This window comes from Crotalus tigris, unplaced genomic scaffold, assembly GCF_016545835.1.
Source record: "Crotalus tigris isolate CLP2741 ecotype Arizona unplaced genomic scaffold, ASM1654583v1 scf7180000024310.2302065, whole genome shotgun sequence".
Lineage (NCBI taxonomy): Eukaryota > Metazoa > Chordata > Lepidosauria > Squamata > Viperidae > Crotalus > Crotalus tigris.
In genome coordinates, this window is record NW_024100482.1 from 1,982,672 (window position 1) to 1,996,220 (window position 13,549).

The 13,549-nt window shown below is 33.1% G+C and overlaps 1 protein-coding gene across 11 annotated transcripts in view; it reads left to right on the forward strand.

Moving 5' to 3' along the window:
• RAPGEF6 (Rap guanine nucleotide exchange factor 6) overlaps positions 1-13,549 on the forward strand; it is a 162,584-nt gene that overhangs the window by 126,020 nt on the left and 23,015 nt on the right. For 8 of the 11 annotated variants that reach the window (XM_039324948.1, XM_039324955.1, XM_039324949.1 and 5 more), the window contains 8 exons: positions 669-909; positions 1,642-2,025; positions 3,456-3,667; positions 4,371-4,494; positions 5,217-5,240; positions 9,097-9,317; positions 10,514-10,705; positions 13,380-13,514. In XM_039324948.1, the coding sequence (XP_039180882.1) occupies positions 669-909; positions 1,642-2,025; positions 3,456-3,667; positions 4,371-4,494; positions 5,217-5,240; positions 9,097-9,317; positions 10,514-10,705; positions 13,380-13,514 (1,533 nt within the window). The remainder of the gene's footprint in view (positions 1-668; positions 910-1,641; positions 2,026-3,455; positions 3,668-4,370; positions 4,495-5,216; positions 5,241-9,096; positions 9,318-10,513; positions 10,706-13,379; positions 13,515-13,549) is intronic. The other 3 variants (XM_039324951.1, XM_039324953.1, XM_039324954.1) reach the window with 1 other exon arrangement.

Below are 13,549 nucleotides of genomic sequence, written 5' to 3' on the forward strand. Positions count from 1 at the left end.
CCTGGTTGATGGCCATTAGGAGGATTAAAACATCCAAAATAGTTACAGGCTTTTAAAAGGCTTTTTATAAAGGGTTTAGATCTCAGAGAAATGACATATAGTGCAAGATCCGCTTGCTCTATCCAAGAACAAAATAAATACACGTTTATGGAAAATATTTTATTGCAAGTCATTTTTCTATAAAGGCTAAAAAAGAAATATGTATAATTAAACATAGAAATAATATATTATCCATGGAAATAAGTTAACATGTTAACATAGAGTACTATATAACATGGAACAAGTGGTATGACTGGTTGGAGACTAGAAATAATAGAGGAGAATAAATATGGAAAGGTCAAAAGTGAAAATATGTGTATAATAATGTATAATAATAAAAATAATATGAATTATTCTTAGTAAGAAGTAGAATATGAAGGAAGAAAAATGTAAATAAGAAACTATGGGGCAATAAGAACAAATATTCTAAAGAAGAATAAGGGGGGAAATGTAAATAATAGAAGATTACTGTTATATAATCGCTGTTAAAAAGGGGGGAGGAGTATATACTGTGTGTGTATGTGTGTTATGTTTTGCTTTGTTTTGTTTTGTTGGTTAAAAATAAAATAAAAAAAATATATTATCCATGGAAATAAGTTAACACGTTAACTCTTCTGTTTCAACCTCAGACATTCCTGATCAGGTTATAAGAGTCTTCAAAGCTGATCAACAGAGTTGTTACATTATCATCAGCAAAGACACTACAGCAAAAGAAGTTGTAAGCCACGCAGTACATGAATTCAACTTGACAGGAACCCCAGAGACCTATTCTCTGTGTGAGGTTTCTGTGAGCACGGAAGGAGTCATCAAACAGAGAAGGCTTCCCGACCAGTTCTCAAAGTTAGCAGACCGAATTCAGCTCAACGGGAGGTAAATATTTCATTTTGCAATTGAGTTAGAGAAGAAAATACTAAAAAGAAGCAGCATTTCTTACTGCAAACAGATTTTATTGCCTTTGATTTGGTACATAGTTGCCAAGTTGTGTTAAATAAATGCTAAGTAAAAATGAAGCGTTACATCCACAGATATTTTATAATTAAAATATAGATAGCTCATAATATAAAAGTATAAAATCATAACAACAACAACAACAAAATAGTAGCTGAGTAGCTGAGAAATACTGCATCAGAGATAAAAATATTGACTTAACCTAGCTGTAACCCTAAGATTATATATTAATGCTCTCCAAAAAGAAACATGGTTTCTGGGAAAATGCAAAGTCTGTTTTAGAAGTAACTCCCAGAGAATAGTCATGGAAAAATAGTGCAGGCATAATTATGTTTTTGTGGAAAGTCAAGCATACTTTATATGAGTAATTTATATAAAAGCCTTATGATTGGTCATGAAGAGTAATGGGCAAAACTATCTAATCTCTTCATTTGTATTAATGAGCTTTTCTCCTATCCTTTCCTTCCTTCTACAAATCTGCATCTAACCACAGTAATTTTGAAGGGATACTGAGCGCAGCAGGGTGAAAAGGGAATATTTTGTCTTTGATAGATGCAGTTTCTTAGATGTAATTTAGTTTATTACATGGGACTAGAATTCTGCAAAGTTACTAACTCTGTATTAAATCATATATGCTTCTCACTGTATTTTTAGGTATTATTTGAAAAATAATATGGAAACAGAGACTCTGTGCTCAGATGAAGATGCTCAAGAATTGCTAAGAGAAAGCCAAATCTCACTTTTACAGCTGAGTACTATTGAAGTGGCTACTCAGCTCTCGATGAGAGACTTTGAATTGTTTCGAAACATTGAACCTACTGAGTATATTGATGAATTATATAAGCTGGATTCTAAAACAGGAAACACTAACCTGAAACAATTTGAGGATGTTATTAATCAAGAAACGTTTTGGGTTGCTACGGAAATTCTGTCTGAAACAAATCAGCTGAAAAGGATGAAGATTGTAAAACATTTCATAAAAATCGCTCTCCATTGCAGGGAATGCAAGAATTTCAACTCTATGTTTGCTGTTATTAGGTTGGTTATTTTCTTTTAAAAAATAATAGAGTAGCAGGGAACTGAAGTGGATTTGAAGAGCATAGACTTTATCCAACAAACTGAAAAGTTATTTGCAAACTTAAGATGACCATGATACCTACAGTTTTTGTTTGATTTTTACTTCTCAAACAATAATAGTCCTAGGAGGTTGGCTGATCTTGAAAATTAATGCTTGCCCACAGTCCCTGTTGGCCTGATCATGCTCTATGATGCTGGTCTGCGGCTCCTGCAACCCACAATCCCTAGTGTCCATCTGTGGCACATCCTATTCTCTCCCCAATGCTCCTTGCACAGGATTCCCTTCTTGTTTAATGAGCTGTGTGCTCCAGGGATTGACAGCAATTGGGAATGCTGGGATGTGACATTGTACTTTACAACTGCACCACTTAGCAATAGAAATTCCAGTCCCAATTGCCATGGCAACCCAAGGACTTTCTCTAGTGGGGTTGTGGGCTAGACCTGGAAACTGGGTGGGGTGCGGGGTGGGAAGAACAACTTCCCCATTGTTGTCAAGAAATTGGACTTGTCCATGTAATCCTGAAAAGTTGAGTTTGACTCAAAATAATCTTTATACTTGAAAATATTAATAATCAGATCTACTTAGTTTTTCATTTTGGTAGAAATTATTTATAGATAAATATTGCCAATGTTTTAATAGGATTTAAGTATTCCAGAGATTACGAGCCACAGTTCTGTCACTATTTTTAATCATAAAGTAATACATTGTTAGGAGAGCCAGTTTGGTGTAGTGGTTAAGGCATCAGGCTAGAAATTGGGAGACTGTAAGTTCTAGCTTTGTCTTAGGCACAAAGCCAGCTAGGTGTCCTTGGCCAATCACTTTCAGCTCTATGAAGAAGGCGAGCACAAACCACTCCTAAAAAGACTTTGCCAAGAAAACTGCAAGGACTTGTCCAGGCCCAGAGTCCAAACTGACTCAAAGGCATAAAATAATAACAATACTTTGGCAAGAGTTTTTATCTCAGTTAAAGCTATCCAGAGTTTTTGCTTAATCCAATTTAACTATAGCTATTATTTATCATCTCCAGTGTAATACTATCTGCAGTTTTAGATGGAAACCTATCTTCCACTACAGAGATGTAAAGGGGAAAGAGAATTGTTTTGTTTCATTATGGTGGTGCTCCATCATATTGCAAGATATAAGATTGCAAAATCATATCTAGGTAAGATGCTGATGGGCAAGAAGTAGTTTTCTCAAAGCTTAGAGGTATTTCTGTAAATAGTTTTGTAAGAAATTCTCTCTTCCCTAACATTTGCAGGTAGGAGTTGCTGGCTCTCCAACAGAAAATAGAATATCTATGCTTTTGTTAAAATGTTGCTCTTCTAAAGGTATACTTTTTTGATTTTGTCTTTAATACTTACAATACTAACTGTTAAATAATTTCTTGCAGTGGTCTTAATCTGGCACCTGTGGCTAGACTCAGAAGTACATGGGAAAAGTTACCAAGCAAATATGAAAAACACCTTAGAGATCTTCAGGATCTTTTTGATCCTTCTAGGAATATGGCAAAGTATCGCAATATCCTCAGCAGTCAGAGCATGCAGCCTCCAATTATTCCATTATTCCCAGTGGTCAAGAAAGATATTACATTTCTACATGAAGGCAAGTCTGGACATTAAAAATATAATGCATTCAGTTATTTTTATTTTAAAGCCCTATAGCCCACCAAAAATGAATTTCACCTTTCCACTATGAGTAGAGGCCTACCTTACCTATCCAATATATTATACTTAGTCACATAATCAGGCAATTATTTAGACTGGATTTGTCAGTTTTGTACATCTATTGACTCCTTCCCAGTGGGATAGGCAGATGTTTTACTATTATTTATTAAACTTGTATTCCGGCCAACTTCCAAATGTTATGAGGAACTGAGGTATGTGTAAAGAAAAAAAGTCTCTTTTTGATTTGGATCTGTGTTTAAGAATCAATTTTCAGACTGAAAAAGTTGAAAACTCTTGGAAAAATAAACATTCCTTTCCCAAATTAACAAGTAGTGGTGGAAATTAAGATAACTCCCTTGCTATCAGTTTCTTTTATTGTTGAAAATGCAAAGGCAGTTCAGATCTATTATTACATGTTCTTTTTGTTGACAACTGCTGATGTTAAAAAAAAAAATGGGTGTGCACATTTTGGGTGATTGGCACCTGTTGTCCCTTGCCTTAAAGCTTCTTGCAACATCTTGCTTGCATTCAAGACTATTAACATGTAATAATGTGCTGTGATACTAAAAGAAGTAAGTTGACAGCCTCAGAAGTATGTTCAAAAATCTTAAACATTTTCCCCACATATTTTAATTGTACAGGAAATGATTCAAAGGTGGATGGTTTGGTAAATTTTGAGAAACTGAGAATGATTGCTAAAGAGATACGGCAGGTTGTCAGAATGACTTCTGCTAATATGGATCCTGCTGTGATGTTCAGACAAAGGTATGGAATTAGAAATAGAAAAATGTGGGATGTAAATAATTGCATGTTTGTATTTCCATGTTTATCTTTTGTTTAGCTTCATTGTTAACACTTATGTAAATGTGAATGGAAAGCAAACATATATGTTCTGTTAATTTTCAATACTTGCATTGAGGTCTGAAATGCTTGTATAGCTAATAAATCTTTTTTTATGTTGATATATTGCAGTGTATAAAATTTTAGATTAGTAGGAGTCTTATCTTGCACAAACTAGAACATCTCAGCATGTCTAAATTAAATCATTTTTAAATTGATAAATTTGTAACTCAATATATTTTTAAATAGTACTGTTGGTTCTAAAATCATGTTAGATAGTGTTCATTACCTTTGAACCTTCTACATATGAAAATAGATGAAAAAGGGACTATTTCTAGAAAACTAGACCCACATTTAATTGGAAGCTCCTCTGCCTGTTGTCCTGTTCCGCAAACATGGTCCTTGAAGCCCAAATCTTTTTTTGTTTGCGTGTGTTCTGTGTTCACCATGTATTCGAACAAGTTTTGTCTCTGTATTCCATTGTGAAAAATTGTTTTATTGGTTTGAAAAGTGTTTTTACCTGATCAAAATTTTCATTTATTTTTCCTGTCTACATCCTTTTCCTTTCTGATTCTCAACTGTGATTTCCCCCCCTTTGCTTTCTTTTTTTAAATACATGCTTCATTGTACATGGCTCTTGGTTACAGGAAGAAGAGGTGGAGGAGTTTGGGGTAAGTGCAGAGATTAATGCAACTAAGACTTTAAGCAAAATTATGCAACTTTTAACATTCTGCATCATCATTAATGCATGCATTTCAGCAACAGCATGCATTTTATTAACCCTGCAATACTTGTTCTAACTATTTCTAAATTTAAGATAACACAGGTTTATGATGACAAATTGGAACCCACACATTAATAAAATCAAAATTATATGCAAATCATAGTGATTTTATTTATTTTAAAGTCCTTGAAATTTTCCCAATGATGGCTCAGATAAAATCTTTTTATTAACAGTTGATTTATTCTAAGTGTTGGTTGAAGATTTAAAAAAAACACACGGACCACACATTTACAAATATCTGTTAATGGATATCTAGCACATACACACATGCCAGAACTTTAGAGAAATTCCATACCTTATAATTTCTTTGAAAAATATGCTTAGGAGTGGAAAAGGAATGACTAAATATTGTTGCCATGAGATGTGCCAGGAATGGCCTGTATTGAAACTGAGAGATGGCCAATTCTCACAGATTAGGCCAAGTATCTTCAGAAGCCATGCATGGCTCTGAGTTCATCAGTATTAGAAGCTTCTGTGGAAGTTTAGCTACAGCCTAACCATTGTCCTTATGGAAGCAATCCTGCTAAAACACATAGGAATTCCAGTAAGATACAATACAATTTTTCCCTAATGTATTTGCACTCGGCATATCTGAAATACTATGTTCATGTACATAGAATTTGTCATTATTTATGAAATTCAGCTGTGCTACTTTCATGGAAATGAAATCCACTCCAGTCTATTATATATGTGAATTTAGGGACTATGATTCGTTTTTTTTCAATCTTTGTATAAGTAGCAAAAACATAATGTATTCCATATCTTGAAGGCATATTTAATGATGCAGTGAGCAATATACTTTAGTCTTTTTGCTATCCTGACACAGTAGTATGCAGTGAGTCCTGTTCTAGGGCCATCTGGATGTACATCAAAAGTCTTGAATAATAGCCACTTTGGTCTAGTGATTAAGATAACAAGCTAGAAGTTCTAGTTCTGCCTTAGTGTTGAAAGCCAACTGGGTGACTCTGAGCTAGTCACTCTCTCAACCCAAACCCTCTCACAATGTTGTGGGAAAAATGGGAGGAGGAAGGTATGTTGGATAGGTTCGCTGCCTTGTTTGTAAAAATAATAAAGGTGGGATACAAATAAATAAACAATAAGAAAAAAGTATAACGCAGTGAGAACTTCCTTTAGATTATTTGTATTTTAAACTTGGAACTTTGTGTTCCCACAGAGACAAGTGAAGGTGTTGCAGAGAATGAATAGTTATTTGTTCTTGATTGCTTAGAATAGGAAAATCAAGCACAAAATCCTATTTCCTTCCAACCAGTATAAATGGTTATTTGCAACAATCAAAGAACATGAGCTTAATAATATAATTGTTTTAAGAAAAATATGCATGCCAATTTTCAGTTGGCAAGCTGTTAAAATATATATGCAATGTATCCATATTACTCAGGAAAATTGGTTTATAATTTTGAATGCTATTATTTAGTTTTGCTTTTTCAGCTTGTGGTTTGTGAAATTCCTTATGATAAATGTGTGCAACATTCTAAACCTGTTGCTTTTTCTAATGTTATTAAATTAGCAATCAGATTTCATAATTTTATTATTTTGCATTTATTTATACCCATTTCTCCATTATGTGTATTAACTTAACATTGTATGGCTTGTTAATTCAGTATCCTTTTTTTCTTCCCATAGTTCAGATTCATATATCTTTTGCCTTTACAAAATCTTCCAGCATTTGTTGTTCAGCACAAGTATTTTAAAGGATATGCCATTGAAACACTGCTATGTTGGAATAAATGCTTCCAAATCTCTTGATAATAAATGCTTGAAAATCTCTTTCATGCGGATAAGATATTTTGGTTAATGAAATTGCACTCTATTTATATTTAATATTACGTTTTTAACTGAATTGTATAAACATATCAGAAAGTAATAAATGACTATATTCCAAAGAAGATTTTGAAGCACATGTTGTACATAGTATTAACTTGAAATAATTGTACCCTTGAAATTAGTTTTTATTTTTTTCTTTTCAGAAATATTAAAAGATAAATCTTATTAAAAGAGTCTTACTTGTCAAGGAGTCTGAGTACATCTGAAACTTTAATAGCCTTTATTAAAATGAACAAGAAATCTCTTATTTGATCTAAAACTCACATTTTTGAATCTGATATTTGCTCCTCGCCTTTTCTTCTCAGCTTTCCCCAGCTTTACAATCTAGAAATCAATCATTATTTAGTTTTACTTCTCTCCTTCTATTGCATTGTACGACAGAGGTCCTAAATCTTTCTTCCTATATTGTAATTTAGAGATCTTCGACAGCTTACCAGAACACTCATTATTGATTCTTTTTCTCTTGCCTTTAAAAAAAAAAAGGAAGAAAAACTTCAGAACCATCTTTTTGATTGTGAAATGTTTGTATCTGTGCCCTCTTTAAAATATATGTTTGTAGTTTTTAATTACTATTTATTTGCCATCTTGGAATAGATGGTTTTATCTAACGATAAACATGTCTTTTGCAAACTCTTGCTAGAAAAATATAAAGAACATTAAATACTAATAGAAGAGAATATTAAACATTAAATATTTGCCATACAAATGGGGCCTGTTGCCCTCTGCAAGTACTAGCAATGCTCTTTGCTGAATTTCAGAATCTTGTTGAAGACGTTTCATGTTGTATAGTTGATTTTTAAAAAATGGTAGGGGTTGCTGGTAGAGAATCAATGTTACCGCAGCTCATATTAAGTTATTTAATATTAATCATATTGTTTAAACTGATCAAAGTGACATCTCAGTTGTACTTTATAACAAAAAAGGTGGAGGATTGGGAATTGTGAAAGTACATGGCTTTAAAAGTAATACAGCTTGTTTATATTCACAGTTGTCCATATTATATTTTAGATACAATGAGAATAAGTAAATTTTTTCATGTCAAAACATGCTCTGACTCTACAAGCACAAATCATAATCCCATACATGTAGCTGAGGGGCGTTATATTTACTTTCTCCAGCAGTTTTCCCCATTGAACCTCAATACAAATTCTTCAGTTCAAAGCTTGACAATTGGCATAAAATAACAGAGAAGACTGTCTAGTAGTACACATAGGTTTTTCATACATAAATCTGTTCATCAAAGCAAATGTTTGTTCCCTTTGAGAAATAGAAAGTAAATTATAGCAAGAAACTGTCAAATTAATCTTTCTTGACAACGATACCATTCAGCTTGTTCATAAAGATGTTAAAAATACTGAACCAATGTTCTGTTTTTGCAGAATATTGTTACAAGCAACTGAATATAATAAGAAGAGGTTTCTCCTTATTTTTGAAATGATGGTTTTTATAATATATTGTCCTTTCAGTTTTTCAAGCTCAGAAACAGAATGGAAAGAAAATAACTACAGTTAATAATCATTTTGTACTTACTTCAAACTGCTGGCCCAGATTACTTTAATACCACTGAATTTAGAAAAAATCATCTTCCATTACAAACTTAACTCCATATTTAGGTTTTCAGTTCAAGTCTGAAAGGACCCTGGCTTCATTCACTAGAAGGAACCTGTGTGGTACTTTGCCAGTTTTTGTTTATTGCACTCTTTATTTAATATTTTTTTTCTCAATTCTGTTACTGGTTTTGCAAGTTACTTTGGAACAAATGTGTTAACATTCCATCTCTTTTTAATCTGACATCAGCATGTGCTTTAAATAGAAGAACATTTTGCCTCAGTGTTTTCTGCTTTGATTCCTCATAATCAAAGCAAAGCTAAAACATAATGGCTGTCTTTATTTTTCAGGTCACTGAGTCAGGGTAGCACAAATTCAAACATGTTGGATGTTCAAGGCGGTGCTCACAAAAAACGTGCTCGGCGCAGCTCTCTTTTAAATGCAAAAAAGTTGTATGAAGATGCACAGATGGCCAGGAAAGTCAAACAGTACCTATCCAATCTAAATGTGGAAACAGATGAAGAAAAAATCCAGATAATGTCACTTCAGTGTGAGCCTACATACAGCACTTGTAAGTTAAAAAAAAAGTTTGGGAGGGTTGATGTTTTCACTAAATAAATATGAGAATCATTTAAAACAGAATGTTACACAGAATTTTCTGAAAAGCCTGATATGTATTATCGTGTGATTATTTGACTTTTGATTGAGTCTGCATAAAATTGAAAAGGTTCTTTTTACTAGTAATCTTTGTGTTTGCCAAAATTCTCTTAGCACATTGGACTGTCGCCAAGTTAGCACTTTGCAGAATTAAGGAATAATAAAAGTAAAATAGTATGAATGCCAAGAAAAAGAAAGGATGAAATATCATCACAAAAGAACATTAATTATACCATTATAATGCAAAATGGGGAAAATGGATTTCTTATTAGCATAGATTTAATATGTAAATAGTATTACAATCAGACAATTAGAATGCATTTATGTATATTACAGTAATAATAAAGCTTACACACATTTTTGTAATTAACTCCAAAATGTAGTTTTCAGTTCCTATATAAAAAGAATAGCAGAAATGCAAAAATGATGTTTGAATCCATAATTGATATTTAATTTTAGAAATTACTTAGTTTTATACAAATGACAGATCATCAAGTATTACATGGTTATTAGCCATTTTCTTGGAAGTGGACCTTGCTTGATGCTCTGCTATTTGTATAAATTTCAGTAAAGGGTGAATATATTGTATATTTCATTGTATGCTCTATATTTATTAGCAACATCCTCATAATTTGTAGTAATATCAGGTCTTCAGTTCACTGAGTACTTAGGACTATGCTTTTATGTTTCTTAGGACTAAGAGACTATTGTTCCTGGTAGCATAGCAACAAATTTAGAATTCAGTTTGTGTTAGTACTTGTATAAAACAGTAATGAAAAATGAAATGCAACAACTTGTTATGAGTTAAGTATGCTACCTAGTGGAAATGTGGATAACAGCTTTTGAGGAATAAATATATGCCAAATTTTTTAATTCAGATTAGGAAACTGGATTTAGATTTAGTTATAGGAGAGTGGACCTATGGCCATCAGTGGGACTCTATTTAATCATAGTTGTGTTATATTCTCCTGATTTTGGTGGCACAACTTAATGTATAATTGGCTCCAGAGGTACTACATGCAACATGTCATTTACTATTTCAATAGGCATCCCATTTAATATTTTAATTGTGATGCTTGGATGTGTTACTCTTTTTCTTTCCAATGTCAGTGACAAAAAATTTAAGTGAAAGACGAGGTACGAAAATATCAGAGATGTCTCCGATGCCACTGAGGTCTGTTGGCCAAACCACAAAAGCCCACTTACATCAGCAAAACAGAATGAGTCAAGTTCTTCAAGTTCCAGCAGTTAATCTCTATCCTATTCGGAAAAAAGGACCAGCCAAAGACCACGTTGCTTTTAGTGAGTATTTTTTCTTCTTCACTGCTCTCTTTGGTGGCTCATACACACAACAAAATATATATATATATATATATATATATTATATATATATATATATATATATATATATATATATATATATATATATATGGCTCATGCACACAACAATATATAATATATATATATATATATATATATATATATATATATATATATATATATATATATATATATATATATGTTTTCTGAGGTTTTCGCGGGTATTTGTATATAGGTCTTTGGTTGTTCGGGTTTTCTCCCGCGTAAAATTGGAAGTGTCTTGGCAACGTTTCGACGAAGTCACATTCGTCATCTTCAGGCTGGTGTTTTTAGCTTCTTGCTTTGAGCAGCATTGCTGCTCAAAGCAAGAAGCTAAAAACACCAGCCTGAAGATGACGAATGTGACTTCGTCGAAACGTTGCCAAGACACTTCCAATTTTACGCGGGAGAAAACCCGAACAACCAAAGACATATATATATATATATATATATATATATATATTATATATATATATATATATATATGTCTTTGGTTGTTCGGGTTTTCTCCCGCGTAAAATTGGAAGTGTTTTGGTCACGTTTGACGAAGTCCCATTCATCATCTTCAGGCTGGTGTTTTCAGCTTCGTGCTTCGAGCACGAAGCTGAAAACACCAGCCTGAAAATGATGAATGGGACTTCGTCAAAACGTGACCAAAACACTTCCAATTTTACACCGGAGAAAACCTGAACAACCAAAGACCTACATACAAACACCCACGAAAACCTCAGAAAATACACACACACACACACACACACACACACGTATGTATGTATATATGTATGTATATGTATGTATGTATGTATGTATGTATGTAAACCTAATATCAAAACATAACATTCAAACAAATTGAAAGTCTTTATGAAATTCTGACCAAAGTTGAATTTAATCTTGCAGTTTGTTAGTCTTAACTTCTGCAGTTTTAATCTGCATTGCATAGAAGTATTTTCTGACTTCTTGGACTTGAAATACATCTTGGGTCTAGGAAAAAAGATTTACAGATGATGTCCAGGAATAATCATCAAATCACCTTGAACATCTAGGGAGATTCTCTGTCATCCAGGTCAGGGTTGTCCCAAAGGTGCTTTTTCAAAAGACAACTGGACTTTGTTCTTCCTTGAAGACGTTTCAAGAAAACTGAAGAAGCTTCTTGAATGAGAAGCAAAATGCCTTCAAGGAAAAACAAAGTCCAGTTGCCTTTTGAAAAAGCACCTTTGGAAAAATCACCTGGCACTCTCCTTGATGGAGATTGTCCTAATACCAAAAATAATTAATTTATCTGGCCAGTAAATATACAAAACTATTTCAGAGCACATACATTTATCTTTGTTTCATTATCAAATAAGCTAATATTATATATGAAGAATAATCCCATACATTCAAATAATCTGCAAGCCTTTGTTTAATAGTTTGACAGACTGTAGTTTGAAACAACTCTGAAAACATTTTCTTTTTCAAAATCAGATAAATCTAATTTGGATTTTTCTTCCTGTCCTGTAGCAATGCCCGTTTTCATGTTTTGGTTGCAAGTGGAAGATAGAAAACCATTCCCAGTTATATATAAAATTTGATTTGGAATTAAAATTATAGTGGGAGTTATTTCATATGGGGAATATATTTCAAAACTGTACTTTTGAAGTCCTGGGATAGTGCTAGCATTCAAAGTAGAGGTATTATATTATATACGGAGAGAAGAGAAAGTAGCACACAATATTGACCCCCCCCCCCAGTAAATTTAATAAAAGTGCAGCTGGTATTCTATCATTCTCCAGGCTCCTTGTCAAATGGCAAATTCCATTCAGAACTGGACTCTTTCTAAGTCTACTTCACTATTTTTGACAGCCAAACTTACCTAATATCATGCAACTTGAACCTTGTTGTTGTTGCTATTTACATAGAGCTGATATGTGGGTTTGTTGACAGCTGTCTATAAGTCACAGTCAAGCAACTGCTGGCCAGGTGCTTGGAATGTGATCTCATCAAGAACTATCTGGTTTAAGCTATTTAGTTTAAGAGAAGGGAAGTGACAGGAAGAAGGATGAAAGAGTGACTGATAAGTAGTTGTATTTGAACAGAATTTTAAAAGTAACTTCCTTTCATAAGGGCAGATTAAACAGCAACCAGCTTTCTTATATAACATGGTAAAAGATGTTTAGAATAAGGGGTATCATCGAATAGCTTAATTCTGTTAACCTTTGTGTGTAGGGTGGGGTGTGCCACTTTTGTGCCACTTTTTTCTTGCAGAGATAGTTGAGAGAGCTGCATCTCTACCCTATTGAGGTCTGGATTTCTGTTGTTCAAAAATATATTTTTTCTTCAGTATTTTTTTTTTAAAAGGCCAAATTAAGTAGAACTTTTAAAATTACAACCCATATAATAGGCTCTTAATATTAAAATAAATATGATTAATTTATGTTGTGTGTTTTGCAATTCTGTAAATATATAAATACTCTCATATTTTACTGCTTTTTTCCGCAAAATTATGTCTTGTTCAGATTTACTTGATGGAGTTTAAAAATCATTTAAGTTTGAGACTATCTTGGGAAAACAAAATAAAAACAATAATTTTGTAGGAATATTCCAGGCTGAATTACAAGCATAAACATTTCATCCCTAGGTGCAGGTTCTCCTCAAAAGTCACTTAGTTTATCTGAAGAACCAAGCAGTAAAAAGCACCCAGAAGATGACATCTCTGTGGCATCATCATTGCATTCCAGCCCTGCTGCTTCCCCTCAGGAATCTCCACGCAAAGGTAAGAGCAGTCTCAGCCTTAAGACTGTACCGTTG